Source organism: Melanaphis sacchari, unplaced genomic scaffold, assembly GCF_002803265.2.
Source record: "Melanaphis sacchari strain LSU unplaced genomic scaffold, SCAv2.0 Contig63_pilon_pilon, whole genome shotgun sequence".
NCBI lineage: Eukaryota > Metazoa > Arthropoda > Insecta > Hemiptera > Aphididae > Melanaphis > Melanaphis sacchari.
This window is the reverse complement of record NW_020271454.1, coordinates 227,870-255,802: the sequence shown is the minus strand read 5'-3', so window position 1 is coordinate 255,802 and position 27,933 is coordinate 227,870. Positions and strand designations below refer to the sequence as shown.

Sequence of the window (27,933 nt, the reverse complement as noted above, 5' to 3'; positions counted from 1 at the left end):
GCTCGTACACATACATATTATCGGGTTTCGAATGCGTGTGTATGTATAATTAATTCTGTTTTTATTTTTATTTTTTTATTATTCATTTCGAGTGTTGAACTTTCTCGTGCCCGGCGTTACACAATCGCGGCGAATTGTGAAAATCTTTGCGTGAATGAGTATTTTTATTTCATGATGTGATATCGCGCATGTATACATTCATATACATACACACACACATACCTTCCGGCATCGTCGTCATCTTCTTCTTCTATCGTCGGACTTTCGGCGACGCGAGAAATAATTAATTTCACAATAATGTTTATAATAATAATATTAATATATTACACATTAATGTTAGGTATTATTATCTATTTTGTACGAAAAGGTTTCTAAACCGCGCGAGGTCCCCGCCCGGAACAATCGATCGAACGGTACGGGACGTCCCGTTCTGTTGCAGCGAAATCAATAGGAAACCCGCCGTAATAACCGATGGCACATCCGATCATTATGCACGCGCGACGAGATATTTTATTGTCGTCTACGACCATTGTCTCACCCGCGTGAAAACGCACCGGGCCACGCGGATGTGATCACCGACCCAAAGCGTCCGAGTCTTTAGCGCCGTTGACTTAAAATAGTCGTGTCGCATACGACCCACCGTTATTCTTCGGCTGTACGGATTTCGCGTGACTGCGTAAAAGCTGGACGCGTATTAGCGTATCTATATGGTACAATAAATAATATCTCATCGCGATCACCGCAATACTGCTACACGTAGAGACGACCGCAATAATATCAGTCAAATATCGTCTACATAACGACTGCAGTAAAAATATTAATTATCATTATAATAATTATTATCGTTATTATTATTATAGTTATTGTTATTACGAACGTACGCGGTCTCAGTCTCGAAAAACCTTCCGTCGTCACACGAAAAACAATAACGCGATTGTAGCATACATGGTTAAGATGAACGATAAGTACATCGTATTCGGTTGGTTTGTTGTCATTTGGACGGTGGAATCCTTCATCTCACCGAATATTTTCGTTCACTCCGGTAAGTACATATAATATAAAATACTTCGCGCAAGCTCGTGTCATAGGTATATTTGGTATACCGCACACAGTATCAAAGATAATATTCGGTACATTTACCTGTATATATGTGTATGTCATCATCTGTACGTTATAATATTTACGTCGTTGCGCGCGCACCAAATCATCTAGACAATAATATTTAAACAATAAACTTTATGTTAAACGCGCACGAGACAATCATTAGCATATTATCAATTATATTTGTATAATTGTGTGCACGTAGAATAACGCTGTTCTTATAAATTATAACTTATATAGATATAATATGTATTATTGTGTTGCGTGTTCGTTTGTATAAGTACATTGGGGTCTAATGAATAGAAATCTCGCTCATATTAGATTTTCGGAAATATTATTATTTTTTTTTTTCATATTATTTGTAGCTGCTACACAACAAAATGCCATAAGATTCTTTATCATTAAATTTTTTGTATTTTGAATGACACCATAATGTAAACATTTTAAATTTCATGTTCGGAAGCGAGATATTTTTCTGAGAATTTCGAACTAGGCTATTGTAGGAATGTATACAATAGTATACTTCTAAATAATATAGGTTTCAAGCGCAAATTGGTAAATTTTAATTTAATGATAAAACATTTGTTTATGAAAAAAAACATTATTTTCAAGGATAGTTTATGTAGTATAAATACTCTTAGCATTTAATCAAATATTTTTATCTAAAGAGAGTAGGTAGTTAGTAGTGAAAAAATGTTAAAAATATTGATAAGTGAAGAAGTGAACCTATATATTTTGTGTACTCATATAATACTACTCTATCTCGCTAATCTAAACTTTAAATCCTTAAAGCTAATTGAAGATCATTTAATCAAAATTCGATTTTTGTACATTAAAATTATTAAAGTAATCTTTTGCCTGTTGAAAAAAGAATAAAACTTAAAATTTACCGCAATGGTAATAAGATAATAATTTATTTAATTATAAAAATAATAAACACATATTACAAAATGTAATAAATTAATAGTGTAATTAGTTCTTATTTTCAAATTCATAGAACTCGTCATATTTTATACCTACGTAATATTATATTGGTGTAACCTAATTTCTTTCCATTTTAATTTTTATGTAGTTTTATGCTCAATTTTACAAGATTTTATGTTATAATTAAATCTTAGAATGTAAGATATATGAAAATAAAGTAAATTAAGTATTATATTGTTATTGAAAAAGTAGATATTTTAGACTTAAGTATATTATATAAAAATTAAAAAGTATCTATGATATAGTATTATTGTAATAGTAAAACCTATTTGGCGACTTATGCACATAATATTATAACGTAAAAAACATCATCATCGTTACTTGTTCTTATCTCTTTTATATTCGTTAATTTATTGGGAACCATTAATAAATTAAAATAAATTTTAGTCATATTATTTATATTGTTATACCTGTTATAGTGATTTTATAATTAAGAAAAAGAAAAAAAAATTCACGAACAATCAATATTACACAATCCAATACATTTTATATATAGATATATATATTAATAATATTTAATATATTATTATATGCCTATTAAGTTAACTAGGTAATAACTAATGACTAATGAAGGTCGAATTTAAAATTTTGTCAAAATCATGTAAATTTGCAAATTATTTTGAACTTAAAAATGTATTATATTTTTTATTTATATACTATTGATTAAAATGCATTATAATTTTTCTAATATTCATTACAAAGATTAGAAAAAAATAGCGTAAAGTTACGGTAGTGATTACTGGACACTGGTTTTTATAATGGTTTGAATTTAAAATTTTAACACAATTTGTCTAAACAGTTAATTATTTTGTATACATATATGGGTTGATGAATATTTTCGTTCAGAATCTTTTCCATTGTGTACTATGATTTAATACTGAATTCAAATTTAAGGCATTAATTACAGCGATCTACTCAATGATGAGGTGCACTGGATGGCTGTATGTAAACTGCGGCAAAAAAAAAAATTAAGATTATATAATCTGCCACAAAACCGATAACATACATCATACAAACTGCGACAATTTAATTAGATACCTATTGTATTATTATTTTTTTATTTATTTATTTATTTTTTTTTATTATACGATTTTTTTAAATAATTTTTAATATAATAATAATATTTTTTAATTTTAAAATTGGTTTTTTGATTATACAATCATTACGATCTAATTTTTAATAATAATATATTTTTCAATTTTAAAAATTGGTTTTTCTTTTTTTTTACACTTAATATTCTAAGAGATACTAATAGCTGTCATAATACGTAATACGTATTATACCTAATTAAACAATAAACATGTATAAGTATATAAAATAAATTGCCGCAGTTTGTATGATGTGTCTTATCGGTTTTGTCGCAGATTGTATAGTCTTAATTATTTTTTTGCCGCAGTTTACATATCGACTTTTAGAAAAAGGTAAATTTTGCCGCAGTTTACCATCTCCCCGCTGGATATCTATAAATCAGTTGTTAAAAATTCTTATTGTCCTCTCACTATTTTTTATCATTGCAATTTTTTAGGAATTTTTTGTTTTTAAACAACAATTTATATTTTCAACAAAACATTCTGATTTTCTATAATAATATAGATTTTATTAACTCAATAATTTTTTTCTTCGTAATCATTTAAATTTTGCTAACTTTAAAAATTAGATGAACAACGTTATATTAATATGTATAGTAAAAATTGTCTGAATTGAACATTATTCACAACCTCATAGATATTGTCACTATAGATTTTTTTACATTTGTCAATAAAAATGTTATGTTAATTCATTATAGTTAATAATAATTATATTGCTTCAGTATGATATTAAAAACAATGGTTGCCAATAGATTTATTCTAGTTAAAGATTTCCAAAACCCGAATAAAATATACTATACAATAAATTTAAGCAAAAAAAAAAAAATAATGTTACAAATATTATTAAAATAATATTTACTTCCATATGGAAGTGTAAAATAGTTTTTTTTTTGAAAAAATTTGAATATGTACCAATTTAATAAGTGTCCAGTGTTAAAAAAAAAAATAAAAAAATAATCATATTATTGTTTTAACGTTCACATATAGTGGCCGCGCAAAATAAATACATACATGACCCAAATAACAGTAGTCGCCTCTTGTTGACTGTCTAATTATTAATGCAAATAACTATAATAAAATAATATATTGAAACAATGTAAATAACTTGATTTTAAAACCTTTAAATATTTAAACTATTTAACTTCAAGTGTTTAAAATATGTTTGTATTATTGTGTGATTAAAATATCTTTCATATTTATTATAATTGATATATTATGAAACCGTATCCTTTATAAAATTTCACTAATTTAGTCGATATTTATTTATGACTTAATCGAATAATTTAAATTATATTAAATTTTTATTAACAGGCATAAATAATTTTTATAAAAATAATAGTTTTTAGAAATTTTTGAATTTACAGTAAATCTAGGTCAGAGTAAGCTTTACACTTTTCCCATTTAATTAATAATACTTATTATTACAGGTATCAATATAAGTTATTTTGATTTTAAACCAATAAAACAGCAATATTCTATTTAATTTAATATTTATTTAAATTCTTATAAATGTTTCCATTTTGATTTTTTGGTGTCAATAGAACCATACTTTGTATACCTTAAACTTATCGAATCATTAACACTTTCTATACTCTGAAAAAATTGAACCAATTAACTTTTTAACTATTGAGTTAATCATCCATAATTAATTATCAATTATTACATATATTTCACTTTGGTGTTATTTATAATATGGTTATATTACGTGATGTATGTTTAGTTATTTATAATGAATTTAAAAAAATTAGAAGGCAAACTAAATTAGCATGTCACTTATATATTTTGTATTAATACAAGTAGATAAAAAGCTTAAAATAAAATAAAAATTTTATTCAATTATTTCAGTATTTATTTTAATAATAAATAATATTATTTACTATAATGTATTGGTTAAAATTTTCTATGTGTTGAATTAACTTTTATATTAATTAAAAAAAAAAAAATTTTAAATTATAGTTCCTAGTATATATTATGTGTTATCTATTTCTTAATTATCTATTATCTAATATTATATTTAAAAAAAAATTATAAATTTAAATTTAAAATATGATATACTTTCACTTAATTTGAAAATTCATTTAATGGCAAGTTTCACATATGTTGACAAAAAATTGTTGATATTAGTTGGGGCGAGATTTAAAAAAAAAGATTTTAATAGCTATATTATCATTAATGCTAAGAATAACTTATTTTTATTATATAATTGACATACATTTTCTCAGATAAATGTCTATATGTTCGTTGACGTATAAATCAATCAAATTAAATATTACTTTACATTTGAGAGAGCATCAAAGTTTTCAAACTTTTGTTATTTAATAAAGCATTACCATTATTACAGTATAGTGTATTACTATATATAATTATATATTTAAATTAAATATTTGTGTGTATATTATTGAAAGAAGTCTATTTAATTAAAAAATAACCACTAAGACTTTTAGATTTGATAGTAACTTTTCTCTATTTTCAAATAATGCCATAGTCCACCATTATATTGATTTTATTTGTATTCTTGATTTAAGTATAAACTATATAAATTGCAACTTCATCTTCGCTGACTGCATTTTGGTACAAATAAATTAAAATTTTCTTTCAAAGCTCGTGCTGAAGAGTGTATTATGTACATTTTGTAACCTGTAACTTGAAATAGGTTTTATAACGCATAATATTTTAGTAGTTGTTCGTTGATAAATATTTATGAACCCTATAAATCAATAAAATTTATGAATTATGAACAAATACGAAAAAAATAATGTAAAGTTTTGTTTGTAGATTTTTTTTTTGCGTATGGCGCTTATGTCCGGGAGTAGGCCTAAAAGCTTAGTTCGGACGCCTATTTGGCAGAATTTTTAGTTGGGCACCCGTAGATTTCTGCCATGCCCGTTTGGGGGATGACGGCTTGCCATAGATATTGTTATCTATTATTATTGTTATATTATTTATTATTTGATATCTATTGTTTATAGATATAAACATACGAGTGAATTTTAACGAATCATGAATCGCAAACCCCTAATACGCGCATAACTATTGAGTATTTTTTGTGTCGAACTTCGAGTATATAATTTGCACTAACATGGTTTGTTTTCATTTACATTGATAAATAATATTATAATTTATAATTATTATTTACCATAAAATTCATTGTTACTCAAAATAATTTACAATACCAAATATAATGTATTTAGCTCTCACATCAACCAGCAACTCAAAATTAAAGAGGAAAACAATTTTCAAGTAATTCAAAAACTAAGTAAGTCGTTCAAAGGAAATTTTTTTGACATGAAAAATTTGAGTTGCTGAGAATCAATGACTATTGTATATCTTAACCGTTTATAAGCTGCAGTGGTATTATAAATAATATAATGTGTAAATCAAACTTGATGGCTAATGTTGCCATAATAATGATAAAACGATACCAAAAATATGGTGAAACGGGAATTATTCAAAAACGAAACGCGACTATTATTACGAATTACCGTCTGGCACGGGTTTCTAAAGTTAGATTTCCGAGGCACAGATGACACGTTTCGGGTAATCGGGTCCATATTTTGGTGATCAAAAATTAATAATATTTATGCGATAGTTCAGAAACAATACTCAAAAAGTTTTAATCCCCCCATAATTGGCAATCATTTTATAGATCCTCTATCTGGGGATTTATTTGCCATTTATGAGCCCTAAATAAATTTACTGTTACCAGGGCCTGAGATTGTCGGTTCGCTTTGTTTTCTACATATATCACGGTAATTAAAAAATAACATTGTCGCTTCGAGTATACGTTTTTTATAAATCATGAAAGATTAACACATCATGACATACTCGGATTCTATTGTGTTTTATTTCGTATTCACATCCGATATCAGACCTACAATATTTTATTGTGTGGAGCAACGATTGCAGTTGTTATAGTCGTCAGCCATGTCTGCACTTTTGCAGAGATTTTATTTTGACGAAATTTTTTTTCTCGGGAAATCAAACGAAGCAATTAAAAAAAAACCAAGAAATATCGTCGCCGTTTACCAAGCCCTGCATTATTATCGTATAATATTATCACCGTCGTCACAATCGCAATAAAAAATAAATACATTTTTTCCACACGTACAGATACACACACGCACAAACACTGGCGCGCGCACGCTCGCCGCCACACAATATCGTCTTTCACACTGGCGTGCGTTTCCATTCGGTTATTTTCGAATGTGTTCTAAAATAATATTTGTAATCTGCGAGTGAGCGTGTAAGCGTGTGTGTGCGTGCTATAATATGTACACACGAAACGGGGTATAAATACCCGAGTCTGTGTGTATGTGTGTGTTGTGTGTGTGTGTGTGTGTGTGTGTGTGTGTGTGTGTGTGTGTGTGTACGGATGTTGACAAATTAATAAGTAAGCGTTATTCGGACGATATCCGAAAACAATAATAATATTTGATATTGCATAAATTATTACAATTTATGTTATGTAATACAATATCAATATAGTCACTTGTATAATATTATACAAATTAACAATCATAATATTATAATATCAATTATTATTTCACTGCATTAGAGAGCGGTACGCGCGCAACGTGTACGATGGACGTTATGATATTAATATTATAGTGTGTAAATTGTTTTTTTTTTTCAGCCGACGGACCGGGCGAATACCCGTACACAGATCTATGTTTTCGGGACGACCCAAAAATAGACGTTTGCATCCGCAAAAGAATTAACGACGTGGTCGAAGAATTTCATAAAGGTATAAGAAGATGCAGCAGCACAATATCTTGTGCTTATACGAAATCACATTATTAAAAATTATATTATTTTACGTAAAAATTATTGAAACCACACCCAACCTTTGATGATTTTTTTTTTTCACTCTTATTTGTCTATTACGTTTATAATATGGGTCAAGATGTTTTACGTTCTGATGTAGACACGCCGACGACGCGGCTTCTTTAATAAATTTCGATTTTATTGATCTCGTATAACATAATCTCCAGAGGTATAATATAAATAAATACCTGACGGCTAACAATAATATTATAACAATATTACATTTTATAAAACAGAGATTTCTATAAGATATTAACAAATGTTATTCCAATAAGATGGAAACGTTTCGCTTTATCACACTGCAGTTTAGCTGTGTATGTAAATAAATAAATAATTAAGTACATCAATAATCGAATTTTAATACAAACCGCGTTTGGTTCTGTTTCTCTTGATCTGAATAACTATTCATCCAATCAAATCGTGACATTTTACAATACCAATAACATACAGACGTATACAAAAAAATTAGACCAAACGATTTTTGGCGCAATGTACAGTTGATATAATAGCCCGTACACTGATACTCGCGTACGTCTTTTTATAGATTGCCATATATTTTTTTTTTAACGGCATATGAAAAACAAAAATAAACAAACATTTAATGAGTGGTTACTAAATTAAATTGTCATCTTTTAAAATCTGTACCGTTGTAAATAATATTAATCGGTGGTTTTAACTAATGAACTGATTTTTCCATTTAGAAAATTGCTCAACTAAGTTAATTCTTATATAATATTTTCAATATATATCATACACACTGACACAATCATCAATATATTATATTATACATGTATAAATTGAGTTCTGTGTAATAGAAAAATAAATAGTGTGTCTATCTTATAGATAACGTAACTATATTTTTTCCCCGAAAGCGGGATGCCTGTAAAATAATATAGGTATATAAAACACAGATTTTTCGTAATTTTTTAAATAATTTTTTGCGTAAAATCACAATAATACAATTTTAGTAAAATTCAGTAGAAAACAATAAAACGAATTATCCAAAATAAGTAAATTAATTTATTATGTTTAATACTTTTTTATCAAAAACTAAAAAATTAAAATAGAATTCATCTCGAGCAGTTTAATGGGCTTGTTTTCTATAGTTTTTCAATTAGCAAATTTCCATTAAAATATCAGGCAATATGATAGACATAAAATGTACTGTACATAATATGAAAGTTTGGGCGTCAGAGATCTTAAGTACGGAAGTGTGTAAATATTTTCATCCACCAAAGCAGCTTTATTCTCGGCGATTGTGTACATAATATTATATATAAAATGTATACATGAGGTTAGGTTAGATTAACCTAACCGCCTTAATGTCTTTAATTATTATTACATAATGTTTACTAATCAGAATTTACAGTATGCGTAAGTATATACGAATATATAATATTTTAATGATGAGCAATGATATAATTTCGATTATCGATATCGTTCAAAATTTACCGATATCGAAATACATACCTTTTTCGTTTTCATTTAACTAAATTTACATCACACTAAGGAATTAAACTAATTTACTATATTGTGTTATATTTTAATACCTAGATATTATTGATATACCAACATCTTAAATATTTTTATTACAATATAATTTAATTTATTATAGCTTAGAACCTACAAATAAAATGTAATTCTTGAAAAATAACATAATGGTATAATTTTTTTTTGATATCGCAATATATTGGGAAATTATTAATCAATATCGATATCGTTGCTCATCACTAATGATATTATAATAAAATAAGTATTAATCCACATTTTTTAGATTACACTTTCTAGGTAGAACTAGGGTTACTATACCTACGATGCAAACACCGTTTTTATTACATAATTTTCATAGTTTATCTTTAAAATTAATAATTTAGTTTTGCGTAATTTTTTGGAAGCGCTTAGCTAGACGGTACCTATAGAGAGTATGATTAAATGCTGCAGATGATTTCAACTGTCTTAAATTAAATCTATATACAGACCTTTACCTAGCACTTTAGCTTCGAATACATGTGTAGTATAGAACGACGCACAAAATTAATTTTAAAACACTTTCTTATTTATTTTATTTAAGTACCTATGCATAATATGTTTACTGGGAAAAATAAATTTTTTTTTTTAAATGTACTATTCTTATTTTCTGGTAAAACAATAAAGTATTTAATGGTATTTAAAGCTTTGTGTAGATATCGTGCATTTACACTTGAACAAATTCTCTAAAAATTGTTTTTATGTAAGTTCTTTGTATAAAAAATTAAAAATAATTACTATGATAATAAAATATAGTTATTTTCGAATGCATTAAGAAAAATAAATATTAAAATTTTCTAATTTATCATTATTATGTCCATTTAGAATAAATTTTAAAATATAAACAGATCCACTCTAAGTATCAAAATATATATTTTTAGAGGATCGGCATATGATCAGTTTTTTTTTGCTCAGTAATAGCCTTACAGGAAAAACTCTCACGCATCGTAGAGTGATCTGATTTCGATTTTTTTTTTTAGGAGAAAAACTTTTTAAACGTGTATTGAAAATTGATTTTCAAAATTCTATTTCTACACCATATAATAAGATTTTAAATAAAACCGATTTTCATTAGTTTTTATCTTATTTTTTTATTGTTTTTGTTTTAATAACGTAATAAAAAAATGTAGTATCGTAATAACCATATTTGCTTTCAAATTGAATACAACTTTTTTTTTGTTCGTGATATAAATCTGTCTACAAGTCGTTAAGAATTTCCAATTTAGAAACCATTAAAAAAAAAAAAGTTAACACACAAGATTTATATTTACATTTTTCAATACGTAAACGTATAAACAAGATAAAATGAAAAAAAAAATGCTTTTTGTACAATATTTTACAAATAAATATGTAAATTTTCAAGTTTTAACATATATATTGTTTAAATAAAATTAAATAATAAATACGAATCATTTTTATTGAACATATCTATGTGATTGTAGGTAGTGACGAATTTGGCTTACGTGAATTTGATCCATTGCCCTTAGACAATCCGTTAAATTTTGAACATAATGCTCGATTGATTGGTGGAAAAATTTCAGTAAAGAACATGATGACTGAAGGTTTAACAACAGTTAAATTGTTATCGCTCAGGTAAGATATTTATAGATGTATTATGTAAGGTGAAATGTATATGTTTTCAATTAGTTATTTTCTACCAGTCTTGTAAAATTGTAAAAATACTTTTGATTTATATTAGTTATATTTTTAATGTTTAAATAAATCGTTAAAAAAATCTGTACAATATACTCGTACGTATTCAAAATTTCAATATTTATTAAACACAAGGTAATTTATAAATAATAATTGAATACTTGAAAATTATTTAACAAATATATATTTTACTTCTAATTTATGTCAGTTTTTACTTTTTTAATGGTTAGTAATCAATGTTTCTAAATTAAAATTATAATAAATAAACAAATAATTATTTACAATAAAAAAAAATAAAAAAAATACTTGTAATAACAATATATATATTATGTACAAATTAATTGATAAGAAACATTTATTTAAAGCTATTTTCTATTTCGAAAAAAGCATTTTTTTTTTTTTTTTAATGAATAAAAAGAGTATTTTGAATTTATTTTTTTGAATAATTTATACGATTCTATAAGTATTTTAGCCTGATTTTAGCTGGACTTCGGTAGAGTAGGTCATAGCAGGTATATAAGTAGTATCACCACCATATGCACTAATTGTGATCAAAGTATTTCTCAACTGTAAAAACAGCTTCCACACAACCAACTTAAATCAGTTATTAAATTTAATATAGTAGCTGTATAATATGATATAGGTAAAAAGCGTATTAGTTCTTTTTTATATTTTAAGCAATTAAAATTACTAATAAAATTAACAGATGCATAAAATATTAAAAAATTTTCATTAAATCAAAAAAGTTTCATATTAAAATTTAAAATCCATAAACATAATAATATCATCTACGAACCATCATTAAGATTCATTAAAATATAGGTATAGTATACAAAATATAATGTATTACGTTAGCCTTTTTGGCATGTAGTGAAAAATAAATAAATAATAATTATATAATAAAACTATCTTACCAAACATAATCATGGTACATTTTACACTGCAAAATTACTTATATATACATGATAAAATATAATTAACACTATAATTAAATTAAAATAAAATAATAATAATATTAACAATACACTCAATACATAATATTAAAGTAAACACTAAACTCTATCCTGAAAATTTGACGAATTTGTAAATGTATCGTCTTCAAAGATGGAAATCAGCTGATCTTTATTACCTATTTAAAGTTTTTATAACTAAATTGTTCTGCTATTAAGATTATCAATCAAAATGACCATGACAACAAATTCATGTATACATAAGTTAGGTTTATGAATTTTAATTTATATTATTTCAGAGCACGTATTTATTGAAGTTTACTTACATGTATATGTACAAGTATATAACATACATGGGCGTAATAATATAATTAAGTATATTATTTAAGGTGATTTTTTCATTTAATAACCAATTTATTCAAATTCTGATTTTTTTGAATATTTTAATATCCTCAACAACTTAACTTCAATATTTTTAGAAAAACTATACGCGAAATAATATAAATCGAGAGAGGGAATTTTCATTTCAAAGAAAGATGAGAAGTTGTAGTAAATCCGTTACAAAAGAACACTCCTTAAATTTTACAAAACAATCTTAAAAATTTGGCAATATCGTCATAAAATAAATTTCAAAATTTCAAAAATAATATTTTGAATAACTATACTATTAAATAAGAAAAATGAAATGAGTGTGTTTAGTGAAGCGCCCTGTAGGTAAAAGCTGTATATATGGACGTAATAATATAAGTAGGTAGATGTGTATGTACTATATATAGCTATTGCAGAATTCTTATTATGTTTGACCGAATTCAATTGGTAGACTTTCTTTATGTATCTAAACGTGCGTATATCACGCAATACGTCTGAATATATTATGTATAATGTTTGTTTGAATAATATGTCATGGTGTTATATAGATCAAAACTTCAAAACCCAAATAAAATGGAAGTGGGATTCACTGCAAACTTCAAAAACTTATTAAGCTCCGGTCAATATCAGTTCAAAGGATATTTGGGACGTATGCCGATAAACACCAACGGCCGATACAACATAACATTCAGTAAAGTTAAATTGATTTATTATTATGTATAAAAGTATTACACCATCATAAACATTATATACTATTTTGAATAGGTACATATAAGTTACCTGTAATATATATGCATGGTATATACACAACCTTCGGAGCGTGCACGTCTGAAAAGCTTATGAATGTTTAACACACTATATAATATATATATGTATAGATATAGAGAAGATACAAATAGTGTAAAATGCTTTCAAAACTATCCTGCGCATACTTTTAATCTTTATAATATAATATTATAATTATTTGCGTATTTATACATACGTTTTATATTATTATCTACGTCGCACTTATAGCGCATACAATGTTATTATGAATAAACAATAACGCCCTATCTGTGTTGCAGAGAACGTTGAGACAAGTTACGTGTTGAAGGCTAAGCTGAAAGAAATGAAAAACAGCACGTTCGTACAGCTCGAAAGTTTTCGCTCGAATCCGCCGAAATTCGGCGAAACTAAAATCTTCGCCAGTGATCTGGTGCCGGGAAACGCGGTGTTGAGTGAGTTAATTATTATTTTAATTATAATCACGATAATCATGAACGGATGCTCGGTATAGATAGAATATAGTAATCGTATTATGGTATACGATAAAATATAATATAAGCAGCGAAGTTTGGTTTGACAGTAGGTATAGGTATATGTAATATGCGATTGTCTGCTGCTGACACAACTTTGTCGTTGTTATTTTCCGTCTATGATATTTAATATATTGGTTGTTCTGTGTTAGTGACGTAAATATTGATTTCGTTTATTTTCCGGAAATCCAGCAGGAGCCAAATTGCTAGAATATAATATTATCGTATGATATCAACAAATGGCTAGTGATATTTAATATTATATTTTAGAACATACACACACACATATATATATATATTTATATTATATATTTATATACGCTATACGAAATGAATATAAAAGTAAACTACTTCCAACTGACCTAAGTGTATTGACTTCAGTGTCTATTTGTGTGAGTGGCGTACCTACTTAAATATACTGTTATTATAATATAATTTCGTTAGTTTTGTATCGAATGATTTATGCGCGAATGGCAATATCCAAAAATAAACTGTAGTGTGTGTGTATCTCACATGATATTTATGCCTTTAGAGTATAGAATAATACGTTTTAATATTATTTAATAAATAGCTCGGAACCAATTTATTGATTTTATTAAAATTTAAAAATCAACAGTATAAATAAAAAAATAAATGTGTCTAATAAAGGTCGAAAAATTTACCAGGGAAAATATTCACATAAATTTACATAATTCAGGCAAACGATTCTTCGTAATAACCATAATTTATATGCTGTCACGTAGTTGTTGATAACAGCTATATAATGCAACATAATCAAATTTGAGTAGTATAAGTGATAGGTCAATTAAAATTACTTGGATCAATACAAGTAAAACATTTCTGTCGAAAAACGCTTCACGTTACATTTCCTACTTATATCATAGTTTATAATCACATTGTATATGTAAAAAATATCATTTAAGAAAATATTTCTATTTTAAAATCTGGTTTTATGAAATTCAATCTCAATAGTCAATTATTCATCAATTTTTGAATTATATGTAAATGTATAATACAATTTATTAAAAAAAAAAACAATAAAGTAAAAATAAATGTTGAACATTTATATTAATTATAATACTGGAAACGGGCGTGATGTCATCGCAAATTTTACAATTTTTTTTTCGTATTTTCATATATAGCTTTTTGCAATTTTTAAAAAATATTGGCTTTTTAAAGTTAAAAATCTTCTTTGAGCGCCATCAAACAGAGAAGAGGATACATGTGTAGGATCTACAATGACGTTTTTTTTCAAAAATAAAATAATAATTTTATACTTATCTATATTTAGTAAATATTTTTAGTTTATATTTTAAATTATAAACTGGTATATTATGTTATTCTTAAATTATGTTTTTAATGATAAAAATAAATTATACTTATTATATTAAAAACTAGTTTATAAAAAACTGGAAAATATTAGTCTCTTGACCTATAAAATATTATATTAGGGCCGTCAAGCGGTGAAGTGGTGAGGGAAGTTATATGCCCTAGACCAGCGGTTCTCAAACTTTTTATTTCGCGTACAACTTAAGTATATTATCAATCAGTCGCGTACCACTGAAGATTAAAAATCCTACCACCATGCGGCCTTCCGCAGTTCGGCGTACCATCATGTAGTCTTTCGCGTACCACTAGTGGTACGCGTACCACAGTTTGAGAACCGCTGCCCTAGACTGTATTTTCAATATTCATAGTAGGGTTTTTTTTTCATAGTATTTCTGGTTCTGGTTGTTTTGAAAATTATTGGGAATTTTTTTTTTTACTTCAAAGTACAAATTAGATCCAATTTTTATCAAAATTACTCTCAAAGATGAAAATCAAAACATATTTTTTATTTCAAAGAAAATCATCAGAGAAACAAAAGTAAAAATACACATCAATAAAATTAATACATTAATCGTTTCACTCAAAAACTAAAAAATGAAAAATAGCTAGTTAAAAAAAAAAAAATATAACAGTAGCATTTTTTTTTTCTTGCTAGATGACTTAAATTTGATTTCCTTTTCATTCTGGGTCAAAAACCAACAACTTATAAAGTTTCAATAGTGTAGTAATTAGTAACACAAGTCAAAAAAAATCTTATGTGCGTATTCACTGATTGTTTAAAAATTAATAACTCAATTTTTTATTAACTTATAGAATCAGAAGTAGGCTTAAAACTTGCTTCGCGATGTACTATTTCATTAAAAAAAAAATTAAGATTATCGGATGAGTTATTTCAGAGAACATGCATGAAAAAGATTTCTATATTTTCATTTATGTATATATAAATAATAATAAAGTATATATACTTAAGTAAATAAGTATATATGTACTTAATATAGTAATATACAATACATATATACGTATATATGCCATAAATGTAATCGTATTTTTCAAGAAATATTATGTATTTCATAAACTATGATCATATTAAGTCAAACATTGATATACATGAAATGGAAATCATTATTTTATACTTTGTGTAATATTTTAAACTATTTATAGTACATAGATAATATTTCGAAAAATCGAATTACAACAAATACAGGAATCTAATATTTTATATTGTAGGTAATAAAACGCTCTAAGTAGATACTTTTTTTCCTAAAATAGGTACCTATTATAATTACATTGTATACACTAAAGCCTCTATAAGTACCGAATCTCTTAAATTGCCGAAATGTTGTCTGCTGTTTAGAAAGGGGAAGGTAGACGAAAAAATGAATTATATTAAAATATATTGTATGTAATATATATTAGTATTTAAATCAAAATTAGTTAATAATAAAACAGATAAAATAAACTAAAATATAGTATAATAATATGCAAAATTCACGTTGTGATAAAGTATACTTCGATAATGATTTCGATCAAAATTTCAGAATCTATTCATTAAAATTTTCGTTATTTAGAGTATCTCGTATTTAGAAGTTTTCCTAAAAAATAAAAAGTGAAAATATTCCCATTCCCGAAAAAATGTCCGTTATTTTAAGGTATCTGTTGAGAGAGGTTTCACTGTATAATATCGTACACTTATTATCGATCACAATTGATATAATTCGTAATAATGAAAAAAAAAAGTAAAAATGACACAAATCATTGTAAAATCTTAGAATTCAAAATGTCGAAAATATGATCACAGTGTAGAATAATAAAATTATTCGTATAAAATATTATGATCGTGATTCATTCTAGTTCGTTTGAACCTGTATTTACTCTGAGATAAGTATTTATAAATATATTATTATAATATAGAAATATTATAATTTATAAGTTATAACACAAAATGCGGTGGTGGCTTACAGAAAGCATGATAATTTGGATAATAATAACATGATGACAGCACTCATGTAAGTTGTATTTGACGAGTTTCAATATTCATGACATATTACATAATAATAATATCGTGAAAAGAGAAGTTTCATATCGTGGTTTTCTGATATTGAGGATAAAACTTATTATATACATAAAAATATATTAAAATAATATAAGTGTTTATTTTTCGTTTTGAATTGAAATAATAATTTTACAGAAAATAAACGTCGCAAGTATTTCGTTTACTTTTAGTTTTTAACATAATTATATATTATTGTAGCACACGTTGAATATAATTAATAGTGGTGGGTGTTAAGAAAAAGTCCCAGTCTGCTAGCATACTAATGTGTAGGGACAATTTTCGTTTGTTAATAAACATTTTTTAGTTAATCACCTTAATAAATTATAATTAAATATTTTAAAAATTACCGACGAATTAATTAGGTACGTCGATAAAATTCAAAATCAAGATTGTAACTAAATAGTAAACAGCTTTATTTTAAGCAAAATAATACTCATTCTGAAAAGAAGATTTTTTAGTAAACAATATGCAAAGACAAATAAAAATATTATAAATACTGTTTGGTTGAAACATTTTTCCTACATTGTTCTAGTAAATTATCTATCATTTGTAATATTTAAAATCGTAAGTAGATGATAATTAAATAAAAAATAATCAGGAATATACGTATTTATACATAGGTTGTTGATATACAAGTATGTGTATATGTTTGAAGTGTAGTTGTAATTTAATAGGTATTTAAATCGATGCATATATGATACATTGTTCCTAAAATATTGAATCGAATCATTTTTCGTTTAACGTTTGATTTTTTTTAAGAAAAAATAGTTGTGAGATACTGAATTCTACAGTAGTTCGAATTTGCTGCAATAAATTCTGCATAATTAACTATAAGAACCACATGCACGTGTTTCGGTCTAAACCAATAACAATGGTTAAATATCTAAAATAATAGATTGTTTTAGATAACCGATAACCGACTATCTAACTACTTAGCTTTAAAGTTTCGACTTTCGATTTACCATCAAATTTTTATTTATTTTTTCGTTTGCTATTTATTCACTCTTCTTCCTTTGATGTTATAATAAATAGTAATACATTTGTTATATTATTTACTTGACACGTTGTATCCATATTATTATGTAGTTATCAAGCTATATAATATGTCACGAGGGCGACTGATGCGATTATATGTTATAAAATAATAATAATAATAATATTTAGGTAATGCTAAAAAATTATATCTAACTATATATTATAAAAATAATCGCGTAACAAAAAAACTGTATAAAACTTTATATCGCGTTGGATGAAAAAATTTCGAATTAAAAATTGTCTCTATAATATAATATATAAATTTAGATAAGCTAAGCAGTGAACAAAAGCGTTAAGGGTTAACCCTGTACTTCCTCACTTAACTCATCAATACATTGATTTTCAATGAATTATTAAATTATTGGAAAAAAAAATATTTTTAAAACTTTATTAATTTATTAAGTTAGTTCAGTTTTTGAAATAACGAGTGTCTTGTGTTAAATGTATTACTCAGTAGAATATTTGATTTCGGCTTATAGTACATTTATATGAATTGTTAAAATGTCTTGTATACCTTTTTTCACCTCTAAGCAAGATCCGTGACAATTGATAATAGGATGATTAGTTTTTATGTTGTTAAGCTCTTTAGATTTTGAAGGAATTAGAAGACGTAGTTTTATAATAATTATAGTGTGTGTATATTCTACTATGTGCAAGTTATTTTCAATCGGTTTGTTATTTTTTTCAAATAAAACTAGTGATGCATTTCAAAAGTTAGTTTTAAGTATTTCTTTTATTGGTTTGATATTTTAATCAAGTGTCTACATACTATGAAAACCTAATCTATTGATTTATAGTTTGTATTCCTTCTCGTATAACGCTCAAGCCACAAGAAAAAATTATTAAAGCGTTGACAAAATTGATAATATTTATGGATTTAGTCCACTTTTTCGGCAAAATCGATTATTGTTTATTTCATGGTAATTTAAAACAACGTAGGTTTATAATGATATTAAACTATCAGTATAATAAATTATATTCTTCTGGTGTTTTTTTAATATATTAGTTTACATTCAAACTTTCAAAAATAGAAAATGTAAAAAATAACATAATTATTACAAATAAAAAATTCAGACGTCAGACGAAATGATTTCAAAAAATATTTTCTAATTCTGCTATCTATATATTATTTTTTTGAAGCAAAGATACTTAAAACTATTTTCAGAGATTTATAATAATATCATACAACCGTATATTTTTATCTCTCTAAATAGATGCTTGCTTTGAAAATTCGTTTGTGACTGCACACTTTTGTTTTGTTTTACCACTTTTCATTAAGAAATAATTTACAAAGACTCGTTCGTAGTAATCTTGAAATCTTTGTTTGAAATATTCTAGAATCCACCGTAGGTATACCAAAGTCTACGTCAAAATGAATAGGTACACGAACAGTTAAAATGTCTATAGCATAAAATGATTTTATTATTCAAAATTGTTTATTTTTGTATTTAAATTTACGTTTAATATATAACATTTATTAATAAAAGTATCTATAATAATAATAAATTATATGTCACAAATGAAAATATTTTCTTTTAATTTTTTTGATATTCGGCTAGCAACCAACAACGTTATCGTAGCAACATACCCTTCTATATACGTATTCTGTCTTTGCACAATGAAAATTGGTTTTGTTTATCTTTGTAAATTTTTATTTATAGGTATGTATAATACAGTAATATCATTTCATATACATGTTTATCGTATACATGTGAGAAAACAATTTTACATGTCCAAAAGTCATTTTCACCGCGTTTACGTATAGTGGGTGATTGACCAAGCATATTCATTGCTCACTCCTATTGTTTTACTTAATAAAGAATAAATATTAAAATACTGGTTTTCAGAATTTCTAAGTATACTTGTAATTTAAGATCATATTTTCAAATAATATGATGTTTTACACCATTATTAAAGAATTTACTGTTTTGATACAAGCTTATTTTTTTTCAAACGAGAACCAACCCTTTTTTATTGTAAGTTATAATCAGATGAGTAGATGAGTTTTTTTGAAAACGTCTATGAATTTATATAAATATTCAAACAAATAGTTTTTGATTTATTAATATATATATAAGTAATAAAGATAATAGACTTTAAAAATAGTTTCATAAAAACTATTAAGTAGATGTAATATTAAGTACCATAATTACATATAAGTTTAATGAATATAAAATGCATATATGTATATTTATAAGAAGACATATTACAATTTAAAATGTTAAAAATGTTTAAATTGCGTTATCAAAATATATTTAATTGAATAAAATAATCCAATTATTAATTAAATTGCCAGACATAATATTTATACTTTAAAAGTATCATTTTCAATATTAAGAATACTAGTTGTTTTAGAAATTTAATAAGCTTTTGAGCTTTGCATTTTTTATTAGTTAAAATAAGGTGTTTTTACGTAGAAGTAATTTATAAGCCTATAAGTTTCAATATTAACATATAGTGTATAATGTTTTAATAAGATACCGTTTTTAAGCCAAACACGTTCGCACTTTTCAATATTTTTTCTTTGAACACATAGTTTTTTATTTTTATTAAATTGTATTTTTTACAGCTCTTACTCATATCTTTATATGACTTATATGTTATAATATGACATTACATCAAATATCAAAAAATGTCTTTATCGAAATGTAAGCTTATCGATGCATAAATGACAGCAATAACTGTCGTTTTGTAATATGAATTGAACACGCTATGCCATTATATATTATATATAAGTAGAATACACGTTTCAATACACCTTTTATGTCTCATTATATATTGTATTCTTATGAACGACTATGAGTTGGTTCCCAATTGTCGAATTGGTTCCCGGGTTGTCTATAGATAACGTACGAATTGGTTCCTGCAAGCTTTCGTGATGAAAAAAATAAGTTGTATCATAGATTTAATGTTTTAGGTATACTTAATCTATGGCCGAAATATGTATAAATACTATATATTATACTTGTATATTGTACAATATACATTAAAGAAGATAAAATGAATGAAAAATGCTAAAATATGCTCTAGAAATTAAAAACTATTAAAATATACAGAGAAGCAAAAAAAAAAAAATGCAAAAAAAAAATTTTATCTTTGAAGTCTCTGTTACATAAATCAAAATATAAACTTGGAAAACATTGTTTAAGATTAACCAAAAAAAAAAGATGCATTTTGCGTTGTTAATTAGGCCCCAATTAAAAGTAATTTTATTTAAGAACCAATTCGAACAGTTGTATACTGGAATGTAATTTTTTCGAGAACGAATTCGTACACTTTTATTTGATCCGAGAACGGATTCCGTATTGATCATTCTTATTATTACTTACTATATATCATAAAATATTTTACTTATGTATATTTCAAGACTTAAAATAGCATTATACATACAAAGTGAATCATCAAGCAAGCTAATCCTCCATTTTTTCTTTAGTAACTAATTTATTTTTTCAATTTTTGTTTATTGGAACTTTTAAGTATATTTAAAGACCATGTTTTAAATTGTTTAAATATTCATACTATTTAAGGAGTGTTCTATGGTGATGTAAAATTTTTGTTTTCAAATGAGAATCACTCTTTTTTATTGTAAATTATAAATTAGGTATCTAACTTTTTTTTAAATGTCGTCGCATATAAATTGAAATTCGAATAAGTAGTTTTTCAATAAGCATATTTTCTTATATATATCAAGAACTCAGAAACTACTCAATCAAATTTTGATTTTGATATAACGACATTTTCGATAAAAATCACCTGCTTAATAGTTTATATCAAAATACGTTACTTTTTATTTGAAAAAAGAATCTTGCATCGTCACAGAATATTTCTTATATGGTAAGAAAAATGTGATAAATTGTAAATATTACACTCAAAAGAGTCAAAAATCAGAATTTGAATAAATTTATAATTATATGGGAATAAGCATGCTTAGTGAATCACTTTGTAAAATTTAATATATTATAAGTATAATTAATGGTTTATTGTTGTCCTTATCAGTAGAGAATTATCAATTTGTGCAGAAAAAAAATGTATTTATATCAAACGACATTCATTGATAAATAATGGTAAGAAATTATATGCGAAAGTTTGCAAATTATTATTGTTTTTTGATTCTTAGCGTTGTTTAGTAATAACAGTTTAAATAATATTTTGTGAGCCTTAGAAAAAGTAAACAAAAAAATGATGCATCTAAATATGCATACAGGCAATCTTACATATCTATTCCATGTTGTATCTCCTGGTTTCGCAAATATATTAAATTAAATTTAACATTTATCTTATTAATACGTTTTAAGATTAAAGAACTTTCGAAAGTTTAAGATGTTTAGGCATTTGGAAATACAACGGGTGGTGAATAGGTTTTACTTGAAAATTGAAAGCAGTAAATTATTATCAATTTATTCTAAAAACAATTCTGACCGAAAGTTTTTGCCGATTTATAACAATATATTATTAAATAATAAAGAATAATTGTTTATTTATTTTTTTTTAATACGCACATGACAAAACAAACATATGATTTTATAAAAAGTAAAATGTGAAATTTCAAAAACATTATAAAATAATATGTATATATTATGTATATATTCTTTATATATAAAGAACTAGTTTATAATAAACTTTATTAAAATATGGCCGTAATTTATCATTAGTTTTTCGTATGAATAGTTATGACGATTTTATGATTTGAATAATTTAGATTTAAAATAACGCTCTTTATGTTCATTTAATCATATAAGCACAGTTTTTCTGTATTATTTATTTATTTCAATACATATAATTCCTTTTGTCACCTTGAGTTATTACAGTTAATTTATAACAACAACGAGTCGTTTTTATTTGAACGTATTTTTATTATTTTATTTATCGTATAAAAAAATATTTTTGGTTTGGTATTACTGACTATGAATGTTCAACTCATACAACAGATGAGATAAGTATTTACTTAAGCATAAATATTTAATTTATTTTTATTCTTGATATACAGGTATAGATTTATTCTTCGTGACCATTATTTTAAGTTAAAATAATGATGCTACAAATTTATTTTCACATAACAGTTAAGGGAACTAAAAAAAAAAATCACAATTCAAAGGTGGTTGCTATCGAAATTTTTGCTGTAAAATTATCGATTTTGTTAAAAACTTAAAAAAATATATTAAGTTTTTATTTTTTATAAATAAAACATGCAACAATTTTTTTTTAAAATAATTGTTGATTTTTGCTGCTCCTGCTATAACCTGCACAAAGCTTTGAATGCCATATCGTATGTTTGAAAGCGTTTAGAAATGGAATTTCTGGATAAAATTATTACCAAGAAACTACTAACACAAAACAACTAAGAAAATATTTGAATTCGTGGTATTTGTACCATGTTAAAAAAAAAAAAAAAATATGTTTTATCCTGGTAAACAAGTTATTTTAATAATAAAATATATATTAATGTGTACCTATGCTACACAAAATATGGATTGGACTCCGAAATAAGTAATTAAATAGGAATAGATATAAAGTTTCCTTAAATGTCATTTGAATTTGAAATGTGCACAAAAATTATTTTGCTTTTAGAATAAATTGTATAGAATATATATATTATTTTTAAAATTTTGATTTTAAATAAATATTATACTTCCACTTTTAGTAAATGAATAAATAATTAAATAGTAAAATTCCAATAATGAACATTTTAATTTTTACTTTTTCGAGATTTTACCTGTGTTACGTTATTTGATTTATTTTTAATAAACGAAACACAAAATATTGTAGTCGTAGTAATATAAAAATCGAACACCTGTTTTTTTCAACAATGCTAATAATTTACACAAATGATTGGATTGATATCGCTTGCATGCCGTAAACTTTACTTGATAATAGTTTATCAAAATCAATAACCATTATAATATAAATATCGTAAAAACATATTTATTATATTATGAAATAAGCACTAATTTTATAAAAATGTTCGAAATAGATAGTTACAGTTATTGGAGCTTTACATTTTTTTAAAAAAATTTAATTTAATAATATTTTTTTCGTATTAATAGAAGACAATAATATAACGTAAAAGAAATTAATCGTGTTTATGATAAACTTTACATGTTATAGTTTGCCACCCACCTGGTATCATACGCATTTTATGAATTATTAATTTATGAAAAGGCATAAGACACAATTTTTTAGGAAATGATAAATATTACAAATGAATTATAAAAATATGTTCTGTGACAATATACAGTTCGTTTACTTTTGGCAACAGTTATATTTGTATGGTTGTAAAGTTCATGCATTGAATATTAAAACATTTAGTTTCTATACCGAGTAATCCATTTAATGTAAGACAATTATTATTTTATTTTTACAAGTATGTTTTTTAAATTATTACAAAACAATATTTTTCTATCTGAGTAATTCACCAAATTATACTTTTCAACAATGTTCGTTTAAATTTTAAGAACTTATAAGTTATAACTTAGTGGTACAAAATTTTATTTTTGTATTTTGAAATACTTCCAATAATGTTTTATTTCAAAATATGAAATTAAAAATATTTGGTATCATCCAAAAAAATAAAAAGTTTAAAAAGTTATCACGATAATTTTTTTTTAAATATGTAATTTTTTCCCAAAAATTTTGTTTTGTGATTATTAAAAATTATGTAAAAGGAATATTAAAAAATGTTGTGTTTTTGAAATAATAAAAGTTGTGTATTAAATTGATCATCTGTACAGTGGAACGTAGGTGCAATTTTTTTAGATCCTGAAAGTTTTTTTCTTTTTGGACTTTAATCTTTTCACAAATAATCGATTTTCAATTCACTTTGTACTAAGGTTTATATTATAGACTCGATAATAATAAATTAGTAGTTTAATAATATGTCACTTTGCAGAATACATTTTTAAATGGTACCGTAACAGGTGATATTTACAAACTGAAATTCATATATTTAATACCGATATGTAAACCTATAATATCTATAGTATCTATATATTCTATTAAATAATATTTTTACACAAATAAATTAATAAAGTTTTCTAGTATAGGAAAACTCTTAATACTCAGATATTCATAATTCTTTGAACTGTTTATGGAAATTGTTATATCGAAAATGATAAAACGCGTTCTAAATAGACAGTATATTTTAAAATTACTTTACCGCGTTTAAAAACCTTTTGATGTTCGTTACACGCTGTTTTTTAAAAAATTAAATTACTCCATAGTAAAATAATTAAGTTTCAACGCCTTGGTAACTAACTGAATAATTTTTACTCCGAAGAAGTTTTAAAAGCAATTTCTTGGAAAACAAAACAATTAGATACTAAAAGTATACATTCGTGTGAACTGTGAACTAGTAATACAAGGAATAGTTAATAATAATAATGGTTGGTTTATTGTTGAAATGATTAAAACCATTAAATTACCGTGACTATACCTATAGGTATAAAGTATAGCATCTAATTGATCGCCTTGCAATATTCACCATGTACTTTTATAATTATTCTATACAAATATTTCCAATTATATTTCAGCTAAAACTTTAAGATATTAATTGACGTGTAACGATATAAATATGTATAATGTTGTACCTATATATATATACTTATAGATTATTATTTAACAATAAATTGTACACTAATATGTCATATAATTATATAATATGATAATTTATAGTTTAGCCTTGTTCAATTTTTAACTAAATTATAACGTTTATTAAAACAATATTCCGTCAACTACGATAATTTTGATTTTAAGCGGAGTTATTTAATGGTTTTTATTTTTATGTGCGCGCAGTCCGCAAATTTTTGTGCAGTAATTCTGCTCCAACATCTGACAGCAAATTGTATCTACGAGTATTTATTAACGTTCAAGAATGCTTTTTTGAGCAGAAAAAACTAATTAATAAAACTTTTTCTGATCGATTCTAAACCAACGCCATTATTTTACTATGCATATACTTGACGGTGACAAAGACAAACTTAGTTTAGTAGTGCAATCTACACGACGCGTAGCATTCCGACTTTGTCCAATCGGTTAGAAATATAATTCAATAAATTTGAAAATATCTTGAAACATTGGTTTTCAATAATTTTTAATACATTTATTTCTTCGTAAAATAAAATTTTACTTATAGAATACTAACTATTTACATATATAAAGATTACAAATATAGTATCCCTACCGACTTTCGTATCGTCCCTAATTCATTCCTGATAAATATTTTAGAATAATTCTTACACTTAATAGCTTATTAATTTTATCATCATTGGATGCATATAAACAATGAATACATTTATTTAGAATTGATTAAATCAGCCGCATCATGGAAGCAACAATAATAGTTTGCATTATTTACAATATTGATAAAGGCACTAAGTAGGTACAATAATTGTTTTTGTACGTATTGTGGAATCAAAAAATTTGAATTTTTTCTGTTTATTAGTTAATGGTGAACACGAAGGATAAATCATATTACGTCACTGTTTCCATTGTATACTACAGAAGGCTTAAAGTGGTATCAAAAGACAAATAATACTCTAAAATCTAATCTCTATACTATAACATTAGAGCGTTTCCTATGCGTGTAAACTTAAATAATTCTTATTACCCAAAAGTTTTAATTTTATTGCGTAATCACAATCAACGGCGATAGGAGAGTGTCATTAGTACTTCTAATCTCTAGATTAGTTGCCTATAATTATTAATTTTATTAACATGTACAGTTTTAATTTTGTTATGATTTTTTTTTTAATTTAAACTTCTTTACACATTTACCTAGAATATAAACTGCATAATGATATTAAGTACCTTTCAGCATAACAACATTTTTAATCCTATGTAAAATAAAATATGTTTCTAAAACAAAACAATATAAATGTAATAAAAACACTACTATTTATATTTTACTTAGGACGTATATTACCTACACAGTACACATAAAATAAAAAATAAATTATTATATATTAAAATATTAAGTATAATAAATAATAAAAAAGTATAGTATAATAAATTAAACACTTGGAATAGTGAGATGATAAAATACATTGAAGTATACATATTATAATATGTAGGTACTCCGTAAAATAATGTTTATAAATCAAACTATTTTTTTTTTTTTTTTAATAAAATATAACTTTATAAGTCTGTAAAAGGAAACATTTCGAAAAAAATAAAAATAATTTTTAACGGAGGAAATTATTTTGATACGACTTAAAGATGTGAACGTATACCACTTTATTGTTAGAATACAATTTTAAGGGAAACGCTATTTTAATCGCATTCATATAATTAGGAGATTGAGTGTGTTCTCTGTTTAAACTTTATATAGTTGTTAATGCTTATTTATTATTATGGACCAAATTACACAATTTTGTTTGTGGTCGGTTATTTTAATGTTGTGACATTAAATTCGAATAATTTAGTAATATAATAATCACTAAATTTGTTTTTCCGATGTTTTCAGATCGAATAGCGTTAAGGTTTGCAAATCAGTACGCGATACAAATAACTGACGAACTTTATCCGGCCGTGGGACCTGTACTCGACAACATTCAAATGGACATGTGCAACAAGATGTTGTTAATGTATCCCTTCGATGTTTTGCTTCCACCCACCAGAACGCATTGATGATACAATAAGGACTGTAAATTTGTAGAAAACTAAATTTTTTTTTTTGCTTTAGAGTAAAACTTAGGTTTATCAATACAAATTTTGAGTTATGTAACAATTAA

At 25.0% G+C, this 27,933-nt stretch overlaps 1 protein-coding gene across 1 annotated transcript; it reads left to right on the top strand.

The window, feature by feature from the left end:
- Nucleotides 1-571: 571 nt before the first annotated feature.
- LOC112600322 lies at nucleotides 572-27,933 on the top strand. Its single transcript, XM_025347520.1, has 6 exons — nucleotides 572-1,042; nucleotides 7,807-7,917; nucleotides 10,967-11,117; nucleotides 13,045-13,187; nucleotides 13,561-13,713; nucleotides 27,666-27,933. The coding sequence occupies exons 1-6, from the start codon at nucleotides 946-948 to the stop codon at nucleotides 27,827-27,829; spliced, it is 819 nt and encodes a 272-aa protein (XP_025203305.1). The 5' UTR covers nucleotides 572-945; the 3' UTR covers nucleotides 27,830-27,933.

Bases quoted from the DNA above. Each gene is read 5' to 3' on its own strand.
- LOC112600322 (XM_025347520.1), top strand. From the start codon at position 946: ATGGTTAAGATGAACGATAAGTACATCGTATTCGGTTGGTTTGTTGTC. The intron at 1,043-7,806 runs GTAAGTACATAT...TTTTTTTTTCAG, and splicing joins GAATATTTTCGTTCACTCCG to CCGACGGACCGGGCGAATAC. The intron at 13,714-27,665 runs GTGAGTTAATTA...CGATGTTTTCAG, and splicing joins GCCGGGAAACGCGGTGTTGA to ATCGAATAGCGTTAAGGTTT.